The 21,435-nt window shown below is 36.1% G+C and overlaps 1 protein-coding gene across 1 annotated transcript; it reads left to right on the top strand.

Moving 5' to 3' along the window:
• Window positions 1-1,710: 1,710 nt before the first annotated feature.
• On the top strand, window positions 1,711-16,720 carry LOC123313484 (caspase-6-like). The gene is made up of 5 exons (XM_044898395.1): window positions 1,711-1,868; window positions 6,299-6,559; window positions 14,020-14,192; window positions 14,257-14,383; window positions 16,306-16,720. The coding sequence occupies exons 1-5, from the start codon at window positions 1,778-1,780 to the stop codon at window positions 16,662-16,664; spliced, it is 1,011 nt and encodes a 336-aa protein (XP_044754330.1). The 5' UTR covers window positions 1,711-1,777; the 3' UTR covers window positions 16,665-16,720.
• The last annotated feature ends 4,715 nt before the right edge of the window (window positions 16,721-21,435 follow it).

Genomic DNA, 21,435 nt, shown 5'->3' with positions numbered 1-21,435 from the left:
AACTTGAAAACAAAAGAAGATAGAAGGATGCGGTTTTGGCCATCAACAATCTTTTTAAAATCGAGGTCGGAAACGTGTCATCCTTTTTTCCCTAGCTCTATCGGTCACAACCTTTCCTGGAATAGGCGACGAGTTGTTGCGCTCGACACAAGAGGCCATTTCCTGGCTCGAACAGTCGAACAGCTATGCCTGGAGCTGTGATAGTGGCGACAATGATTGTGATTGTATTTGTGAAGTGTGTTCTAGTGTTGTGTTGTGTGTACCTGTGTTTACTTTCTCTTCTTCTTTCAGGGTGGGGAATATTCGTTATCTACTCAGAGGATCTCGAGAACCGAGCTCTTTTTCAGAAAAACAAATAATGGTGAAAACCGAAGCGATTCTTCGTTTTTAAGTTATTAGCAAAAATGAAATTTTGACAATTTCGAAAAGTTCTGATAACTATATTGTCTTTGAAGCTACAGATAAATTTTTTCTACTTGTAAAAGCCCTGTATTTCTTCTTTTTATAGATTTTCATAAAAAATACGTCATGAAAAGCAGAAAAAGTTATCTAATACAAAGTATTTCGTTTTATTTCTCACTATTGATACAAATAACAACGATTTATTTATTTGAATGGATTTTTTTTCAAATGTACAAAAAGACTGAATTTCTTCTTTCTACAGATAATTTTTACATGGAACCCGATATGGACAGATCCGAAACAAGGTGCACTTTCAGAATCTGCAGAAATATACAGGGTGTCCCATTCAAATAAAAAAAAGTTTCGTCATTTCCGGTTAAACCGGAAGTATATCATTAATGAAAATATTCTCATCAGATGCATTGTGGTCCATTACACTCAGCTGCCAAATTTCAAAAATATCGCCCGTTTTGTTTTAAAGATATTAATTTGGTGCCAAACTTTATCCCAACCCTGTATATATGTTTCAGCTTCTCTGGGAATTCCTTCGCTGATTAATGACTAGCACGCATTAATGGAACGACAATTCTTCGAATTGTCATCTCCATATTAGAGACAAATACTGCTCGCACGTCGAAACTTTCTGAGAAAATATACTATGGAAATTTCAATTTTCGAGCTTTCAGTACCACATTTCATCGGGCAATTCCAGTTTTCCCGGTTCTCAATACATAAATAGCAACCCTCGTATGTAATGAAATCTTCCTATCTCAGAACGCAGGAAATAAGTATAACACGCAAATTATAGTTTTTCCAATGTTGAAAACTGAGCTCGAATATTTCAAAGGTTTTGAAGTTGAATTGACGTCATATTTAATCGAGAAATTATCATTCACTGTTGGGTCTAAATTAAGAGTGCCGTGCCTAAGGTGATGTAAGGACACAATAACAAAGCCAACACAGAACTCAAATCATTCTCCGAACTCGTACAAGCTCACATAGCTTCTCAAGGGTACTTCAGTACCTTTGGAGAATCAGGATGATATAATGTAGTAGTGCAAACAGTCGTTACAAAAAGCTTAGAGCTTTTATACCTACTTATATCGAATTTGAGAAACAATTTCTTCAGTCTTTCTGGTATCGAAAAAGTAACAGAAGCATTATTACCAAATAGATTATAAAAAAACTCAAATCAGCTGAGCCAATTTTACAAATCGAAAAATTGGACTTTATCAATCAATATTTTTTTATTGCAATAATCTAGTTTCACCTTTGGAAAACGTGATTAACGATAAGATAATTCCCCATTGCAGTTAGCTTTGTTTATAGAATGTCAGTACTCGGTGCATTGTGCTAGTTTTTCCTATAGATATCAATGGCCACCTCAAATACAATAGATGCTACTGCCTTTCAGTATGTTCAACCGGAAGTGGTCAAAGTAACCGAGCCATCTACAGTCATAATTGGTGAGTCGTGGATTACGACTTTTATCCGTATTTCAAATCATATATGAGGAAAGTTTGGAAGCCCTTTCAAGCATATTTCTATAAATGTCTTAGTGATTAGTTTTGCAATTAATTCTAATATTATGTTGTAACGTGGAAAAATAAGACTAACTACCAGGAAGTTTATTAGTTGGTGAATTAATACTCATTGCTAATATCGACGATGAAAATGAATCAAAATCACTGAGTATATATAAGCTTTCAGAAACAAGCCACGAGAATTGTACAGGTTAATATACTCAGTGCCCAATGGAGTCAATATAAATATGAATATCTTAGAATAAAATAATAATATGTAAGTACTTATTATATCAATATTGTTTCGAACGTGTTGGATGATAATTAATTTAAATGGGAAGTTACAGTGAGTAGCAATACATAATTTCTCCTCCCTAATTATACGCGATCAATTTCACAACTATTCGCAACGGTTAAATAAGCCAGAATAGGTATACAATTTTCATGAGAATTTATTTGTTCCATTTTAAAGTTATGTTGTTGCTACCGTTCATTTATAATCTACGTTAATTAATCAAAAATTCGTTTCATAGGAAAGACAATCAAATACACTGCGCAAAAAAATTAACGCACATTCTGAAAATCTCAATTTTGATGAAAGTTAACTCTACATTGACTTTATAACTTATTTTTTATGTTCTCTCGGGAAGGTTTTGAACGAAACAAGACACATTAAATGGAATAAAAATTCAGGATTTCACCGAATCTTATGTAAAAGAAGAGAAATGAACAATTTTCAAAATACTGAAATGCTGATAAGTGATTTAATACTTGGTATTTCCACCCCTTGCGTTAATTACAGCTCGGCAACGACGGTTCATACTCAAAATGAGTGATCTTGAAATGTTCTGATCTAATCCTTCCCAGATTTCTCCGAGTTGGATTCCTAAGTCATTAAGAGTAGCTGGATGATTTTCTGAACATCTCAACCTTCTATTGAGGTTGTCCTAAACCTGCTCAATCGGATTGAGATCTGGACTTCTTGCTGGTAATTCCATTCGAGAGACTTCAACCTCATCAAGGTACTCCTGAACGATGCGCGCACGATGGGGTCTGGCATTAACGTCCATAAAAATGAAATTTTCACCAATGTATGGGGCAAAGTAATGTTTCCTTATAAGGCACTGTTTGCGAACAATGCACGCAATATGCACAGGCGCTGTAAACACTCATCGACGCTGAATAAAGTTTACGAAGCCTGTTTCAAAACGTTTAAGAAAGCTCGATCCCGTTCCGTCTCATGCCGGTAAACCGACAAATCATCAAAGGGATTCTGATTTCCTTGCACATCTGGCGTCATATCATCGAAAACACCTGTGGACCGTGATAAGTTATTGGGTCTTGGTATTTAAATTATTTTGAATTTTGGTGATATCTCTTGAATCGTGATTTCATAATTAATCAATTCATTTGAAATGGAGTCCATTTACGATGGCTTCACAGACAGACGGTAATAATTTTCGATATTGATGGTTTTGAAATTCGGTAAAGGTACATGACACTTCCATAAGAATCTTCTGTAGCCAAAAATCGAAGTGTTAGTGCAAGTCTAACCGACGCTGGAATGCTCTCTCGATAATTGGTGTCTTTCTTGGCACTTTTTCCTCAAATTTGGCGAGTAATATATTAAAATCCGATAGTGACATGCGGCAGAAATTTCTAAAAAGTTCAGTTTCGTCTGCTCTCAAGTCATCTAGCAACTGGGTATAATTTCTTCCTTTCAGAAAAGAATTGACCCAGGTTGTTCGTCTCCTCCTTTGGCGTAATTCTTTCAGTCGAGAGAGTATTACTATCAGAGACTCTGATTACTATAGATTCAGTAGAAATTGCAATTTTAGATAATGAGGGCGCCATGTCGGTGCACTTTAGAGAGACCTCGTTGAATTATCAAGAACAACTGCTCGTTCGGACAGGCGCAGGCTGTGTGAACACCTCCCAATCTGAGTTTTCGAACGTTTGAAAACATTTCGAAACGTTTTGAAACGTTCGAAAACAGTGCTCGTTTGGTATAAATGCACCTTTAGAGAGACCTCGTTGAATCATCAAGAACAACTGCTCGTTCGGACAGGCACGGGCTGTGTGAACACCTCCCATTCTGAGTTCTCGAACGTTTGAAAACATTTCAAAACGTTTCAAAACGTTATAACAAATTTCATTATTTCAAATGGAACCCCCATCTGTTATGAATTCTTTTGCTTCTCTATCCCCATCTGAGTATTTTTGTCTAGTACTTCCGTATACCTTTTCTTGATACTTTTTCTATAAACATGGATCCAATGAAATAGGCACAGGAAAGACATTTCATAATTAAGGAAGCTGAAATTTTGAAAATATATCCCTGAGATCCAGAGGATGAGTTTCATGTAGAAAAAACTTGGTTTGAGATATACAGAGCGTTCCAACATTCTTCGTCTTTTCACTCGTTACAAAAACGTCAAAATGTTGATTTTTCTCAAATAGAACTCCCCACTTTTCATTTGTTATTTTCAGAAACAATCACAACACGCATCTAATATAATATCATGTTTTTTTTACAAAAACCTCTTGGTTCTCAGATGGGAATAGAGAGGCGAAAAATGTTGTTATAATAAGTAAATAGGGTGTCCCATTTGAAATAACGAAGTGTCTAGTATTTTTTCGTGTGACAGCAACATTAGAAGTATTTTGAGCAGATATAGATCAGAACCGTAAACCCTAGTAGCCAAATTCTGAGAGCAATCCTATGATCCGTTCTCCGTAAACGTCTAATATGCCACCCACCGTGAGTCATCCTGTAGATCGAGTATTTTTTATTTTGTCCGAATTTCATAAAAGTATAATCTGTAGGTACCAATGCCAATTTGACCGATACTGCGATACTGTTCATGCTGTGTGGGATGCTGCAATTTATATAAAAAAGCTGAACAGCCTTGAATCTATTTTTGTTACCAAGTAGCTACCAGTGCAGAGGGAGCATAGGTTTCTCGGCAACCCTTAGCCCTGAGTAACCGTTTCTTGCTCAAATTCGTATTTCTTCAATTTTGTATTTATAGTTCACCCAGCGTCGGCCATAAAAGCCTGAAATCAACAGCTTCATGCACAACTTATTTAGAACAAATCAATATTTTTTATCATCTTTTCGTTTCCTAGGAATGACACGAAAATTTAATTTCTTGAATTCTCTACGCTATAGTGAGATTCTCATCAAAATCGGACATATAGTTCGGGAGTTACGGAAAGACAAATATACGAACACAATTTTTTCCAAAACTTTGTTAACTTTGCCAAAAGATTAGTGAACTGTTGATTGATCACTTTATGGAATGCATGAAAGTGCCAAAACCTGTTCTGATTTTTCTTGGAAAACAGTTATAAACCCAGCTTGGCATGATGTCATATATTTTTCTGGTGTTATTTCTTGGTACACTATTCTTTTGACCTCAATTTTGTGATCTGAAATAGTTCTCATACTTCTCATATGGAACAAATATTTGCGTGATCCATATTTGAACTATTCATGTTCTCCTCAGAGAAGAGATGTGTTCCTTGTTTGAGGCCAACATAGGAGCATAGCTGCTATATAACTCTTTTATATTTGTGCTTTGAATAATATATTTTTAGGTTACAAAACATCTCACCAATAAAATTTCCTCTATCATATTGTTCACAAATTTTATCACAATGGTCATCACAATCTTCTTCTTGTTCGAACCCTCCAACAATCGTCGTAGAAATGGGATGAAATAGGGCAACAATGATATCACTTTGTCAACATAAGCAATAAACTGTCCCAATTTTCTTCACCCTAAATCGCACGATACAACAATTTTTTCAAGTGACCTAATGCAACTAATCAGATAGTCTCGGATGTACTTTTCCAGCCGTAGGTTTATGTTTTGTTCCGTTTTTCCGATGCCGGAGTCACCTTCCACAGTCCCGTACTTGAAATCGAATGAGATTTTGTCGAACTTCTAGGGGTTGTAGCTCAGCCATCTTGGATATTTTATATAGACAATTTTTTGTGAAATGACTTTTTGATGACTTCTACCTTCTGTCGAAAAAAAAAGAACACTTTTGAAAACACCCTGTATTTCTGCCAGTAACACTGGTACTCTGGAGAAGCATTCCTCAAGGCGCAGATGAAATTAATGTTCTCTGATGGTACTTATTTGATTTTAGTTGAATATGTTACAAACTTTCAAATTCAAAATGGTCAAATATATATTATTATGTTCTCTTGAAGAAACTTTGCTCTGAAGAAGCTTCGAAGTATTTAATAAGAAAACTCTCAACCCTATAGATATCTATTCCTAAGAACCTTCTATCTAACAAAATTTTTTGGCATCGGTGTGATAATCTTTTTTTTATTCATCTAACCTTAGTCCTTTTTTCAGATGATGCAGAACAATTCGGACGTTTCGAAGAGAGGACAACATACATTTTGGATAAATTCGAATATCCTAGGAAAGGAAGAGAGCCGGGATTACTAATTATTTTCAATCAAGTTCATTTCAATAATGAAAAAACAAGAACGGGTAGCTATAAGGACGTGAATGAAATTATTTTATGTTTTTCGAGATTAGGCTTTAATATTCGATCGAAACACGTTTTTACGGATCTGACCAAATCAGAAATGTACTCAGCGATACATACAGGTGAGAAATAAACATATGTCACAATAAAATTCCATTTCTGCCAAATTATTGACCCAATTGGATCACCCTAGAGTGAAATCTGGATTCGTCCTTGAAATCTGAACGTTGAAATTATGATATTGTTTGATATTCTGTGTTGAAATATATTCTGCTTCCTAAAGCCCGTTTACAACAGCCGAGAATTCTCTAGAAAATTTACTCTCTTTCGGTAGCATTCACTGTTCAGTTGCATATAAAATAATCTCTGCCGCATTCTTACCAAAATTTGGTTGAGAATTCTCCAGATAATTCTCGGCTGTTACAAACGGGCTTTAGTTATTTCAATAACACAGACAATGAAAATAAATTGCCTATTGCCTCAAAAAAATTTTTTCTTCAAGCGTGCGCGTTCATCGCTTTTCCACACGCATTTCGAGTCGGAAAGAGTCACCTTCCGCGCCCAAATATTAAAGAGTAATTTAAATTATCTATGCACCGAACGCCAACGATGAGACAACCATGGTAACGGACATGTAGAATTACGTCTGTCATTATTTATATTATGAAATCAAATTTGATCTGTTTAGTAAAATGGATATTGGTTATATATTTCAAGCGCTTGTAGAAAAAATATTGTTCCTAACTCTTGCGGAAAGTGTCTCGGCCGAACTCACATTGTTCGGTCAACAGCAGTTTCGTGCTCTTACTATTTTCTTCTGTGAAATGATTAAGTATCGTCCATTTTTTTCAGATAAGTCGGTTCTTCTGTTCTCCTTGTAAATTTGGCACATTCCTCACTGAAAACACATGAAAATTTGAAGTTATCACGCTTTCCGAAAAATTTTTGGGTTGTATTGTGACGTTTTCTTCGTTTGATTAAAACGTCCAACTGATTTAAATTATTTATTTACACTTAATACACTTATAACTCACAAACTAACTATGACACAACTATTTATTTCCACTCGTATTTATTTCCACTAGTCGCTTGCACTCTGAACTATAACTGTACTTGTACTTCCTACCAGCTCCTCCGCTGGGCTTATATAGGCGGCGGAAACATTCAGGTACCTTCGCGGTTGTTCCAGAATCTCGCGACCGCTCTGGTTCTCGAAAGGTCCTTCCGCAAGGGCCGGACTGGTTACACTGTCCCCTCCTTAAGCCTGTTCTGTCCCAGAACAGATTTAGTGAATTTCTCCGAGGACCGTGGCGAAACTTGCACTCATCACCATTCCTACAGTAGCCATTCTGATGGAAGTAGCACTCCACAGTTTTTCCAGGCTCCCTGGCCTGCTTCGGGTTGAAACTGCACACCAGGATCCGTATACCGGTCCCCTGAAATACCACCTCCAGCATGCTTCGCACAACTCGCCAATTCAGCTGGTCCAATCCACAACCGAGCTTGGGAACAGCTAATTTCCTAACTCCGAAGCGTTGAAGGTCTTCTTTCAAGCTATGCAGTGCCGTCCATAGATTCTGATAGGTTGGCTTCTGATAGGAATGTTGCTTGGTGACTAGGTAATAAATGAACCGACCTTCAGCCTTCAATTTCAAAACTTTTCCGATTCTTGGCTGCTGTCGCAATAGTTGTTCCTGACGTCCAAATTTATTTCTGAATACTCTTGCTATTCCTTTGCTCATACGAAGGTCCTTCGCTACGCAATGAACGAGAGAGTATTCCTCAGACACGGTAAAGAGATCTTGATGTACTTCCTGTGTAACGCCGAACCGTGCAACGCGTGTCTCACCATAACAATCCATAAACTTCTGGTAATCGCTGCTACCTTGCATCGGGGCTTCCACAAGACGTACTTCTTCTTTGTCCTGCGCGTACGGGGCTAATCGGTTGAAATGGACAACCTTTGGTTTTCCTCTGGGGAGCTTCCTTATCCGGTAAACTACATCATTTATCCTCTTGATTATTTCATACGGTCCCTCCCACTGTCTCTGCAGCTTTGGTGAAAAACCTTTCCTCCTTTGTGGATTATGTAGCCACACCAGATCTCCAGTGGTGAATCCACCTTCAATAGCCTTGATGTCGTAGCGCATTTTCATTCGGTCACTTACTTGCTGCATTTGATTGCGTACCTTGTCATGAATGTAATCCAGCTTGTTCCTCAATTTACTAACGTAGTCCTCTCCAGCTACGTCTTCTCCAGGCTTACATTCAAACTCTAAGTCGCAAGGCAGCCTTATTTCTCGGCCGAACATTATACTGGATGGTGTTTCCTTGGTAGATTCTTGAACCAAAGATCTATATGCCATGGTGAATAGATGTAAATATTCATCCCAATCCCGCTGGTGATCAGAAACTATTTTGGCTAGATGTTTTCCCATGGTCCGATTCATTCGTTCGACCATGCCGTCTGATTGTGGATGAAGAGGTGTAGTCCTTGTTTTGTGAATCACCAATTTGCTGCATACTTTTTGGAATAACTTCGATTCAAAATTTCGGCCTTGATCACAATGCAGCTCCAGAGGTATTCCGAATCTGCAGAAGAATTCTCTGACCAATTTATCAGCTACCGTACTTGCCTCTTGATTAGGAATACCGTAGGCTTCCACCCATTTCGTGAAATAGTCCATCGCTACCAAAATGTACTTGTTTCCATGGTCTGTTTCGGGAAAGGGGCCAGCGATGTCGATAGCTACTCGTTCCATAGGAGATCCGACGTTATATTGCTTCATTGCTGCTTTTCCTTTACCATAAGGTCCGTTAGCAGCAGCACAAACCTTGCATCTTCTACACCAATCTTTAACGTCCCTCTTACAATTTAGCCAATAAAATCGCTGCCTGACTTTTTTCAACGTCTTGGTTATCCCGAAATGTCCACCTGAAGTTCCATTATGTAGTCTGGTCAGAATGTCTGTCACACGGCTCTTCGGCACAATCAACTAAAGTCTCTGCTCAGTTCCATCTTCATTTTCCCAACAACGTTTCAGAAGACCTCCATCAATCTTCAGCGTTTCCCATTGTGCCCAATACGACTTTATATTCTGGCTCAGTCTGGATTCTTCTTCCCAAGTAGGTCGTCTACCGCTCTTCTTCCAACTCAGGATTACTTTCAAGTCGTTATCTTCTTCTTGTGCTCTTTGAATTTCTCCAGCCAGTCGTGTTCGATTACGGTGGTCCGCCTTAAATCGATCTTTCCTTCCAGGCGCGAACAATGGCTGGAATTCTGGGGACACTCAATGGTTTTGGTCGAGCGATTGTCTACCACAACGACTCCTTTTATTTTCCCAGCTGTAGCCCTTTCAAATTCTGGACGATTTTGCTTGAAATGCCTCCTTTTGTTGCAGTTCCAGCACACAGCATCCTTTTTCCTAGCAAGCAATATTCTGCGGACTTTTTCTCTGACAATTTCCTCGACAGATCGATCTGTTTCTTGCTCTTGTCTTACACGAAGGTGTTCCCTATGCGACGCTTGCTTCGCTGCTTCGATTTCCAAGGCCTGGGCTAAGGCATCATCTACGGTTCTAGGGCGTGCTAGTCTCAGGGCTTGTTGTATTTCACTATCCTTTATCTCATCCACGAATGTCTGGATTGATAGCTGTTCCAGGAAGCTATCTGGAGCAGATTAGTCAGCCAGCCTGACTAATCTCACCACATCAGCTTCAAACTCCTGGAGATTTTCCCCTGTTTTCTGCACTCGGTTCTTTATTTGTGCATGGTAAATGGTAATGTTGAAGATGAGCATCGCCATATCTCATCTGAAGTTTCGATGTAAGAACTTCGTAACGCTTGTTGACTCTCCGGAATCGTTTGCAGAATGTTGAGTGCCTCTCCTCGTAGAGCTAATATTAATGCCGTGGCTTTTTCGTTATCGCTCCAATTGTTCGCCAGCGCAGCAGCTTCAAACTGTTTTGGATATGTCGACCAGGGTATTTTTCCATCAAAAGTTGGAGGTTTGATCTTCATTCTACTACCTTCGCCATCATTTACCGCTTTCGCTGTGCTGTACGGTGATGAAGCCAGAATATTTGTTCTATTTGACATTATTTTCAAGGAATCTATCAATTTGGCATGATGTTTTATTCCTGCCATTTCTTCAAACTTTCCGTTAACCTTGTCAAACTTTTCATCAACCTCGTCAAATTTTCCACTGACTATATCGAATCTCTCGTCCACTTTATCGAATTTTTCATTTAAATGTTTCCAGTTGCTCATCCAATTTATCTGTAAGTTGACTCACCACATCGTTACAATTTTCCCTAATCCGGTCCATTTTCTCATTCAATCTTCTAGAATTTTCTTCCAATTGTTCATTTAACTTACAAGAGTTCTCGTCCATTTTCTCATTCAATTTTCTCAAAAAGTCCATTACCGCTTGAGTCTCCATCGCGTTCTGTAGTCTTGTGGTCACTGGCATGTACTCCAAATAACCGAAAATATTCATTTTATTCGAGCGATGTTGAACCCCACACCTGACACCAATGTAACGTTTTCTTCGCTTGATTAAAACGTCCAACTGATTTAAATTATTTATTTACACTTAATACACTTATAACTCACAAACTAACTATGTCACAACTATTTATTTCCACTCGTATTTATTTCCACTATTCGCTTGCACTCTGAACTATAACTGTACTTGTACCTGCTCCTCCGCTGGGCTTATATAGGCGCCGGAAACATTCAGGTACCTTCGCGGTTGTTCCAGAATCTCGCTACCGCTGTGGTTCTCGAAAGGTCCGACCGCAAGGGCCGGACTGGTTACAGTATATTGTCCGCTCTACAAGGCATTACGGTATTTACATATTTCTCACAATATGAATTTACAGAAAAAAGTTAATACGACAATATATGCTGAAGGTAATTAATTAACGTTTATATAAACTGCTTCAAGGTATTCCTTATTTAGTTATACTATCATTTCTATAATTAAATCTCAAGAAACAATAAAGTTTTCAAATGGAATTTTTTTTCAATACCATAATTTTGAATGATAAAATTCGAAGCCTGTGAAAAGTTATGGTGAAAAATATAAAGGGGCTGCCAATTTTCCCTTCTCTATCTATGAGATATGACTGAAGAAATGAATTTCAGGTGCATTTCTATTCGAAACATAACTCTACAAAAATTCATCCGTTTATCTTGGTCGCACTTCGCAAAAATTGAATAAATTTATAATCTTGTTTTCATCTTTGAAGCAATGTAGCTCTTCAACGAATCTCATCCGGGCATACTTCCATAGAATCTTTTCGTCTTATTTTGAGGTTATGAACCTATATCCAAATTTATTCCTATTAATCTTGGGACACCCTGTATGTTCGGAATTATCTTTCGTATGAATAAGTAGTGTGTCAACACTGAAGTAATGAAAATGAAAAAATTTTTCAAAGTATATTTTCAAATTTATCAGTGCAGATCTTTTCTGAAAGTAAAATCCTCAATTTTCTTCATCCTTTTAACTCACTATTTCTTCTTGAATGTGGAAACATGTAGCCAAAATATAAGTATTCAAGATTCCGATGAAACAAATATTCAATTAGGTAATTTACATTCATCGATTTCACACTTACATCGAATATGTTCTAAATCGTCCAATAAATTATTAATTTCAAAAAATCATCATGAGCAGATTTCAATTCAAAAGAGCAATTCCTGATACTTTTTCTTTGCTTTTTGACAAGTATTTCCTGCATATGCTTGTAGGAAATTGTGTACCGTCGTTTTGACATTGACGCAATTCCATGTGTGACTAGAAGTAGGATTGGCATCCTACAAAAACTGAAAATTATTCCATGGCCAAACGACTACTACTACTTACTTCTATGAAAGTAAATGAACTATTATAGCCAATTCTGAATGTCATTTCATTGAAATTATTACATCCGTAATACAGGGTGTTCTACAAGCTCTATGACAAACTTTGACAGATGGTAGCTGTGCTTATTCTGAACTTTTTTTTTTCTATGAACATATGTCCGATTCGTTTTTGTTTAGAAGATACAAGCATTTGAAAAATCATATTTTTATGTTCAAATCATAATAATAAATGGAAATTTTGAGACTATAAAAATTTTTCAGATTGTCCACCTTCGGCTTGAATGCAAGCTTCACATTGACGAACTAAAGATGCCGTTACTCGGCGGATCAGATTTGCGTCGTTTCGTATTTGATTCGCTGGATCTTGAATCCTATCAAGTAATTGTTGATGAGATTGGATTTCAACATGATAAACAAGCTGCTTCTTATGTCCCCATAAATAAAAATCTAAGGGATTTAGATCAGGCGAACGAAGTGGTCCTCCTTGACCTATTCATTTATTCAGTCAACTGACTACTTGCCTCCCTCTATTTGGTAGTGCACCATCGTGCTGATACCACATATTTCAAACAATGTTGAGCTCTAAGTCATCAATGATTCGAAAAGATTGTGCTCCAAAAAATTTTTATACAAATCTGCATTCAAACGATCATTTAAAACATGTAGTGGCATCAAATCATTTTTAAAAATCCCACCCCAAACATTTACACTGAAACGTTGCTGAAATTGTTTTTGTTTAATGCTATATGGATTCTGAAGTGCTCATACATGTTCATTATGGATATTGTTGATACCATCCTTAGTGGGACAAGTGTCAAATGAATAATTAAAAACCGATATTTTCTGTCCGCCTACTTAATCAGAACATGATAAAAAATTTTCAAATGCTTGTAACTCCTAAAGGAAAACGAATCGGACCTACTTTCATAGGAAAAAATGTTCAAAAGAAGCACAGCTACCTTCTGTCAAAGTTTGTCATAGAGCTTGTAGAACACCCTGTATATCAAATATCAAAAGCAACTGAATAAGTGGAAACATGCATAGTCAGTATAACGTTAATTACACAAAGCAATTAAAAAGTAACGCATAAAATTGATATCTTCAGTAATTGCTATTTTATAGAAAAAAGGTCGAACAACTCGATTTTAATTTTGAAGCAAGCACCAGTTCATGTCTACTTCAAAACTACTACATAAGTCACATATTAGCTAGCTGTGGCATGATTCAAATATCATTCATTAAGGCAGTTTAATTTTTTTTTTTTTGATATTTCAATAAATTCCTAATATCTTATCATTATGTGGTCGAGTGCAGCAATTCCTCCTAATAGAGCACAGAAATATGTAAAATAATTGCTTCTGTGTTGTTTCATACGTCACCTCTAGAGAAATAAAATCCCTTCACTTTCCAATAGAATTGCAATATTATAACGAAGATGTTGATAAAAGACTGCATCTAGACACATTCGTGGTTTCAATAATATTATATGATCCCATTGGGGGAAAAAACTTTGCTACAAACTTGTACTCTCGCACAGTGTGCGAGCATGGCAGTGTTCTGCCATGAATCAGAGTAATGTACAGCTAGCATAATTCCTGTTTCTATCAACATAGTCACGAAAACTTTTCGACGCTTATGGTGTTATAATATGCTCCTCTCAAAAAACATTTGGCCTTCAAATTCATTTTTAACTTTTTGTATTCTTTTTCAGTACTCGAAGATGATCTCAGTGAATTCAATTGCCTCATTGTATTTTTTCTCACCCATGGTACAAACAAGAATAAACTCATGACAAGAGATAAAACATTCAGTGCTACAGCTGTGTGGAAACAGTTTGCTGAAAATAAAGATCTGCTCCACAAACCAAAATTGTTCATTTTCCAGGTATGTGAACATCTCCAATAACAGCTCTATCTCATACTGTCATATCTAAATCTTTTTTAAATAGGCATGCAAGGGCTCCAACCATCCTAAGCCGTCAGATCTTTTGAAAAAAGTATTTATAGTACCTCATACAACATTCACTGTGGATTCCATACTTCCGGATATGGTGATAGTTTTTTCTTCTGTAGAAGGTAAGAATAAGACTGATTTTCCGAAGCTTTCCAGAGTTATTATCTATCCAGAATGATCAGGAAAATGGTTATAGGTTGGAATATTGGAAGGATGAAATTTTCAGAAACTGTTGAAGCAATGTTGTATGACACAGATATTCAATAATAGCTATTTATGTAACAAGTACATAAATTAGGTCTTTATGGACGAGTCCAGAAGTTTATGGCAGAGCGAGCAAAGCGAGCGAGGCCAATAACTTGGGCAAGTCCATAAAGCCTAATTATGTACGAGTTGCATACAAAGCTTTATGTTCGACTGCAATGCAGCAATTGTATTTTCCAAAATGGCTTATTACTGAAAAACATTAAGTGTGCTTTTGATTTTCTTACCTTAGTAACCAGCGACCTTAGCAACCTCAGTAAACACAGTTGTTTACTTCCTTGATTCTGTGACAAACGTCATAATAATCCAAAAAATGGATAGTACTGGAGAAGAAAACGTAGAAAATTTAGCCGTAAGCGACAAAGAATCTTTCTTTGTGCTAAAAAGCACAAGCTAAAAGTGCTTATGAAAATATGTATGCGGCCTATAACAAGTGGTATAAAACGAAGGAAATTGTAAAATCAACAGAAGACAGTATTGTGGCTTATTCAATAGTGAATTGAAAGCTCACTAAGTTTCTTCGCTATGGACTACATAGATGAATCAGAAAGTACTAAAATAAGTGTTGCCACCAGAATATTGGGCCAGGAAGTAGTTGATCAAAAGTATTGCAGATCGAAAACTGTGCTTTCACTTCGAGCTCGACTTTTTATGATAACAAAGAATGTGTTTTTAATATTCACTACCACACTAATGCTTAGAATAGTTATTCATACTTTTGTTTTAAGGTCGAAGTTCATTTCGTCTTCCTTGAATAAGGTGTTATTCGCATCTAGTATATTTACTTGACAGAATGATAGTGACAGTTGAGTCCAATAAAGTGGTGTCCAATAAAGTAGTCAATTATGGACACTAAACGAATTCATAAATGAAGTGTTTATGATGCAGTCGAACATAAATTACATTTACGACTTCAATGACAACAAAATCACAATTGTGGCATTACTTCTTGTGAAATACAAGAATTTCAGATATCGATTGAAATTTATTTTGGGAGGATTTTGCATCTCTTCACAAACCTTTTAGGGCAGGAGCAAATCGTTGATTTCATTTTTAATTGATTTTGTTTCAGAGATTGGGAGTGAAAGCCCTAAAAGGTTTGTGAAGAAATACAAGAATTACTTCAATTCCAATTATCCTAAAGATTGAATAAGAAAGAAGAATGAATTATAAAGAAGAATACATAATAAAGAAGTAAATAAGAACATTGATTCAAGGATGAAAATATCTAGGAAAATGTTTAAATTATCAATGGATCAAATTCAAAATTGAATTTTTCAGGATGTATTTAATGTTTCTTCAAAATCCACCTGACGCTAGAAAAACAATCCTAGATTCTGGTCAGTATCATTTCGACAATCAGTGGATTGAGAGGATCCAAAACTTTAATTTCTTTATTTTCGTCAACCACAACATTTCTCTTTTCGCTGATTTTTTTTATAAAAAGAAACGAAATACTTCGCGTTGTCCATTATTCTACTGATGATATCTCTTGATGGTCTTGGACAGTCAGGATAACGTCCAATGTACAGTTTGATTGTTGTATTCACAACTCGATCACTAACGTCAAGAATAAATGATACTGAGTGAAAAATCACAACTACAAGTGACTTTTGACTATCATAAGTCCATGGGAACGTATGGATTATAATAAATCACTTCTTGCATGGATGGTGGATATTCTATATTCATATTAAAATATAAAATATTCGTTCTAAATCACGCACTAATTATTTCAGATTGGATGTTTATTACAACTAAAAATGGTCTTTACTTGCAGGTTCCGTATCCTTCAGAAACAACGAATCTGGATCGTGGTTTATTCAAGAACTCTGTCGAAATTTTTCTACATACGGTAGAAGAGATGACGTCATCACATTACTCTTACGAACTAACAAGTGCGTAGCAAGAAATTACGTCTCAGAGTATGGGTGCCAGCAGATGCCTGTCTTCATATCCACGTTGAATAAAATGTTTTACTTGAATAGAAATAAGGACAGGAGTGCCCTTCAGGAGTTCAACCAAAATAACGATGAAATATTGAGATCTTTGAACGATTTAAACATGCGAGTCGAAGAAATGAAGGAATTGACCAGGAGAAAACATGGAGAAAATTACCAATCGGAAAATAATACATGATTTACATCTGTGTTTGCTAGAATTATGTTGTATCTGAATACATATATGATGAGAGATTTAGTTCAATTTTCTGAAGTTGCCTACACCTTCATGAGAATGAATCTAACCATTGACATTGTCGAGACTTCTGAAAGTCTTACCTCGACGATAGTATATGAAGTCTCGTCTCGTCGACTCCAGTCTTATCTAGTGCCGAATCTCGTCTCAGGTGTCCGTGAACTTTTTCGAAAATGAAGAAATTTTTTTTTGCATTCGTTAGTAACTCGTTAGTAACTATTTGTAACACCAAAATTTTCGTTTGTACCTTAAAGATACTGGTAGAAAAACACCGCATTCCGCTGGGTGCTAACTTCACGGGCACCAAATGTTCGATTTTTCGCGAAAAATAAAATACACTTTGGAAGTCCATCGTTAGTAACTATTTGTAACACAAAAATTTTCGTTTGTAACCTAACCTATGATGGGAAAATGACACCCCCAAAATGCGAAGTTAGCACCCACATTTTCGAAAATGAAGATATATTTTTTTTGCATTCTTTTGTAAATCGTAAGTAACTATTTGTAACACAAAAATGTTCGTTTGTAACCTAACCTATGATTAGAGAATGACACCCCCAAAATGCGAAGTTAGCACCCACTTCTCGAAAATGAAGACAATTTGTACAACGAAAATTTTCGTTTGTAACCTAACCTATGATGAAAAAATGACACCCCCAAAATGCGAAGGTAGCACCCACATTTTTGAAAATGAAGATAATTTTTTTTGGGTTCGTTTGTAACTCGTTAGTAACTATTTGTAACACGAAAATTTTAGTTTGTAACCTAACCTATGATGAAAAAATTACACCCCCAAAATGCGAAGTTAGCACCCACTTTTTCGTAAATGAAGACAATTTTTTTTGCATTCTTTTGTAGCTCGTTAGTAACTATTTGTAACACGAAAATTTTCATTTGTACCTCAAAGATAATGCCAGAAAAACACCGCATTCCACTGGGTGCTTACTTACTTATTAGAATATCCATCGTTAGTAACTATTTGTAACAAGGTTTGTAACCTAACATATATTGGTAAAATGACACCCTCAAAATGCGAAGTTAGCAAATACACATTTTTAGGAAAATCTCCATTTGCTCTTTGTTTCCAATAGATGTACGTCGTTAGTAACTTTTTTTATTTGTAGAATTTCGTTTGTACCCTCAGCTATGATGAGAAATTGACACCCCCCCAATATTCGAAGTTAGCGCCCACTCTTTCGAAAATGAAGATAATTTTTTTTACATTCGTTAGTAACTCGTTAGTAACTATTTGTAACAAAAAAATGTTCGTATTATAACTCAAAGATAGTGCTAGAAAAACAACGCATTCCGCTGGGAGCGTGTTCGTAAAACAAAATTTTTTATTTGTAACCTTATATGCAATAAACTAAATAGCACCAATAAAATGTAAAGTTAGCACATACATATTTTGGAAAATACTGAATTACTTTATTGCTTTCGATAATACTTCATCTGTTAATATTCGTGAAACAAATTTTAATGTAATGTATGGTAGATATAACTTTCGGGTATAATCATTGCATTAATAGGTTATATCACACATTCAGTTTCTCAAAACTTTCAGAATTTCTCAATTAATAAATATGTAGTTACAGAGGAAGTACTCATTTTACGGAAGCAATACACTAATTCAGAATTCTCCAAAATGTGTATATGCTAATTTTGCACTAAAGGGGTGTTCTCAATTGAAGAGTAGGTTATTAATGAAAAATTATGTGTGTCGAATATTTAGTAACAGGGTACTAACGAGTTACAAACGAATGCAAAAAAAATTAATAGTAACTTACGATGAACTTTTCAACCGTACTTTATTTTTCGTGAAAAATCGAACAGTGGCCTTGAAGTTAGCACCCAGCGAAATGTGGTGTTTTTCTACCAGTATCTTTGAGGTACAAACGGAAATTTTTTTGTTACAAATAGTTACTAACGAGTTACGAACGAATGCAGAACGAATTTTCTTAATTTTCGAAAAAGTGGGTGTTAACTTCGCATTTTGGAGTTGTCATTTTTGTGTTACAAATAGTTTCTAACGAATTACAAACGAATGCAAAAAAATTATCTTCATTTTCAAAAATGTAGGTCTAACTTCGCATTTTGGGGGTGTCATTTTTTCATCATAGGTTAGGTTACAAACGAAAATTTTCGTGTTACAAATAGTTACTAACGAGTTACAAACGAATGCAAAAAAAATTATCTTCATTTTCGAAAATGTGGGTGCTAACTTCGCATTTTGATGGTGTCATTTTCCCGTTATAGGTGAGGTTACAAACAAAAATTTGTGTGTTACGAGTCGTTAGTAACGATGAACTTCCCAACTCTACTTTATTTTACGCAAAATTTTCGTCATTTTCGAAAAGTGGGTGCTAACTTCGCATTTTGAGGGTGTCATTCTCTAATCATAGGTAAGGTTACAAACGAAAATTTTTGTGTTACAAATAGTTACTAACGATTTACAAACGAATGCAAAAAAAATATCTTCATTTTCGAAAATGTGGGTGATGACTTCGCATTTTTGGGGTGTCATTTTCCCATCATAGGTTAAGTTACAAACGAAAATTTTTGTGTTACAAATAGTTGCTAACGATGGACAGCCCAAGTGTATTTTATTTTTCGCGAAAAATCGAACAGTGGGTGCCCGTGAAGTTAGCACTCAGCGGAATGCGGTGTTTTTCTACCAGTATCTTTAAGGTACAAACGAAAATTTTGGTGTTACAAATAGTTACTACCGAGTTACTAACGAATGCAAAAAAAAATTTCTTCATTTTCGAAAAAGTGGGTGCTAACTTCACGGACACTCGTCTCAGCCCCGTGCGAGAGTCTCGTAATCTTGTTTGTCTCAAGCTTTTTCGGGAGCGGAATGTTTATATCCATTTATAACTAGATCCTAATATAATAATAATAATAATAACTTCGAAAATATTTCCTAAACAAGGCTGTTTCGTCAGAACTCCATCGAGTAGTTTGTGTTGCTGATAGTTCTACTCCGTTGGAGGTACAATAGGACCACCTGAAAACTGTCGAACACTCTGCAGAAAGCAAAATGCAGAAACTGATTGGCCAACCTTTGCATGGAAGGCACCAGAACGAGGTCAATCATGATTACGTATAGGGACGGATTAACCAATCCGTCCAATCATTTGCATTTTGCCCCATGGTTATGTGGGGGGCCCCTAGGCAGTGCAATTTTCGGGGCCCTTTGTCAAACATCATAATAACAAGTACATAAAATATTTATTTACACCGGACCTTAGAACCTTTTTTTGAAAAAAGCGGAGAAAAAGTAAAAATTGAAGAAAATTCACAAATTTTTTGGGGGGCGATAGAATATTCCGATTTGAGTTCAACTATAGCTTCTTTTGATCATAGAACTGATCACCAATTTTGCGATTTTTTTTATACTTGCCGTTTTTAGACTTATAAAGATCCAAATTTGTGTTATTTATTACAGAGGTTGTTGCACTCAAATCATTCCTGATAACGCTTCTCAAGGAAGTTGTTGCAAAGTAAGTCGATAGATCTGCTGTATAAAATAATAATAAGGGATCGACTTTCTCCATCAAATCATTATCACAAGTATAGAAACAAGGACACGAATAACGTTATATTTTGTAGTTTTCACTCCCAGAGATCTATCGTTCAATTACCGAATTAAAATATCCTTGAAACTATAGTTTCAAAAATTTTCTCTGGGCCGCTATGAGTTTCATCAGTGATGATCAATAATTAATACAATTTTATAGGCAAGAAGTAATAAAGTGTCACAGATGTTAGTTGAATGAAAAGAATTTAATACTTTCAAATAATTGAGCTTTCACGAACGTAACTTTTATTGTAATATCTGTACCCACCCGTTAAACATATTCACTTCCGATCATGTTCCAAAATTTCCTGAAATACTATGATATGTCATTCTAGAGAAATAGCGAAAATCAAATTATTGAAACTTGTTTTCACCGAAGAACATTGAAAATTAAAGAATAGAAAAGGCGCTCAACGAAAAAATCAGCTACGTTTTTAATTATGGAGCTAACCTGCGATGATAGAGTACAGAAATCCAAATACACTTAAGAAACTGAGAAATATTGTCTCTTAACTCAATCTCAACGTGGTTTCGAATTCTCTAGAATGAAAAGAGGAAAAACAATATTCTGTAATATTGTTCTCCTTCTCGAGAAAATATCTTGATTGGAGAATGGATAATCATTTTTGAAATATAGAAGATGACGTCTGAAGACTCCCACATCAAAAAAGCTGCCTACTTATAAAACTATCATCTGTTGGCTTTATTTTTCTGGTATCATTGTACCTTCCTGGGGTACTATTGAATTTATTTGTTTTGCGTATTATTATCAGAAAAATATCGCGAATCGGGCAAGTTCGTGATAATCGGGGGCCCTGCTCTTTCGTTTGGCTAGGGGAACCCTTTTGTTCCGGAGCCCCTCTGCATTGTTGGGTCTGCGGGGGCCTCTGCTACGCCACTGATTGTCAACCCTGCAAATCGCTACGTATTGAATTCAACATAATGGGAATTCCCATAATGTGCATGAAGTCTAGTATTCTCTCAGCTGGCCTCTCACGTACAGAATCATGCCAATTAAGTTTTCCCTGTATGAAACATTCAATTTTTTTCGTGCACAAGCACGGAGCAGGGGGTCCCTATTTGGCTGAACAGAAAAATACAGATTTCGTATAAAAAGAGCCCTGTTAAAGTAAG

The sequence above is a fragment of the Coccinella septempunctata genome, chromosome 1 (genome assembly GCF_907165205.1).
Source record: "Coccinella septempunctata chromosome 1, icCocSept1.1, whole genome shotgun sequence".
In the NCBI taxonomy this organism is placed as follows: domain Eukaryota; kingdom Metazoa; phylum Arthropoda; class Insecta; order Coleoptera; family Coccinellidae; genus Coccinella; species Coccinella septempunctata.
Note: the sequence above shows the minus strand (reverse complement) of the source record. Positions and strands in the feature narration are given on the sequence as shown.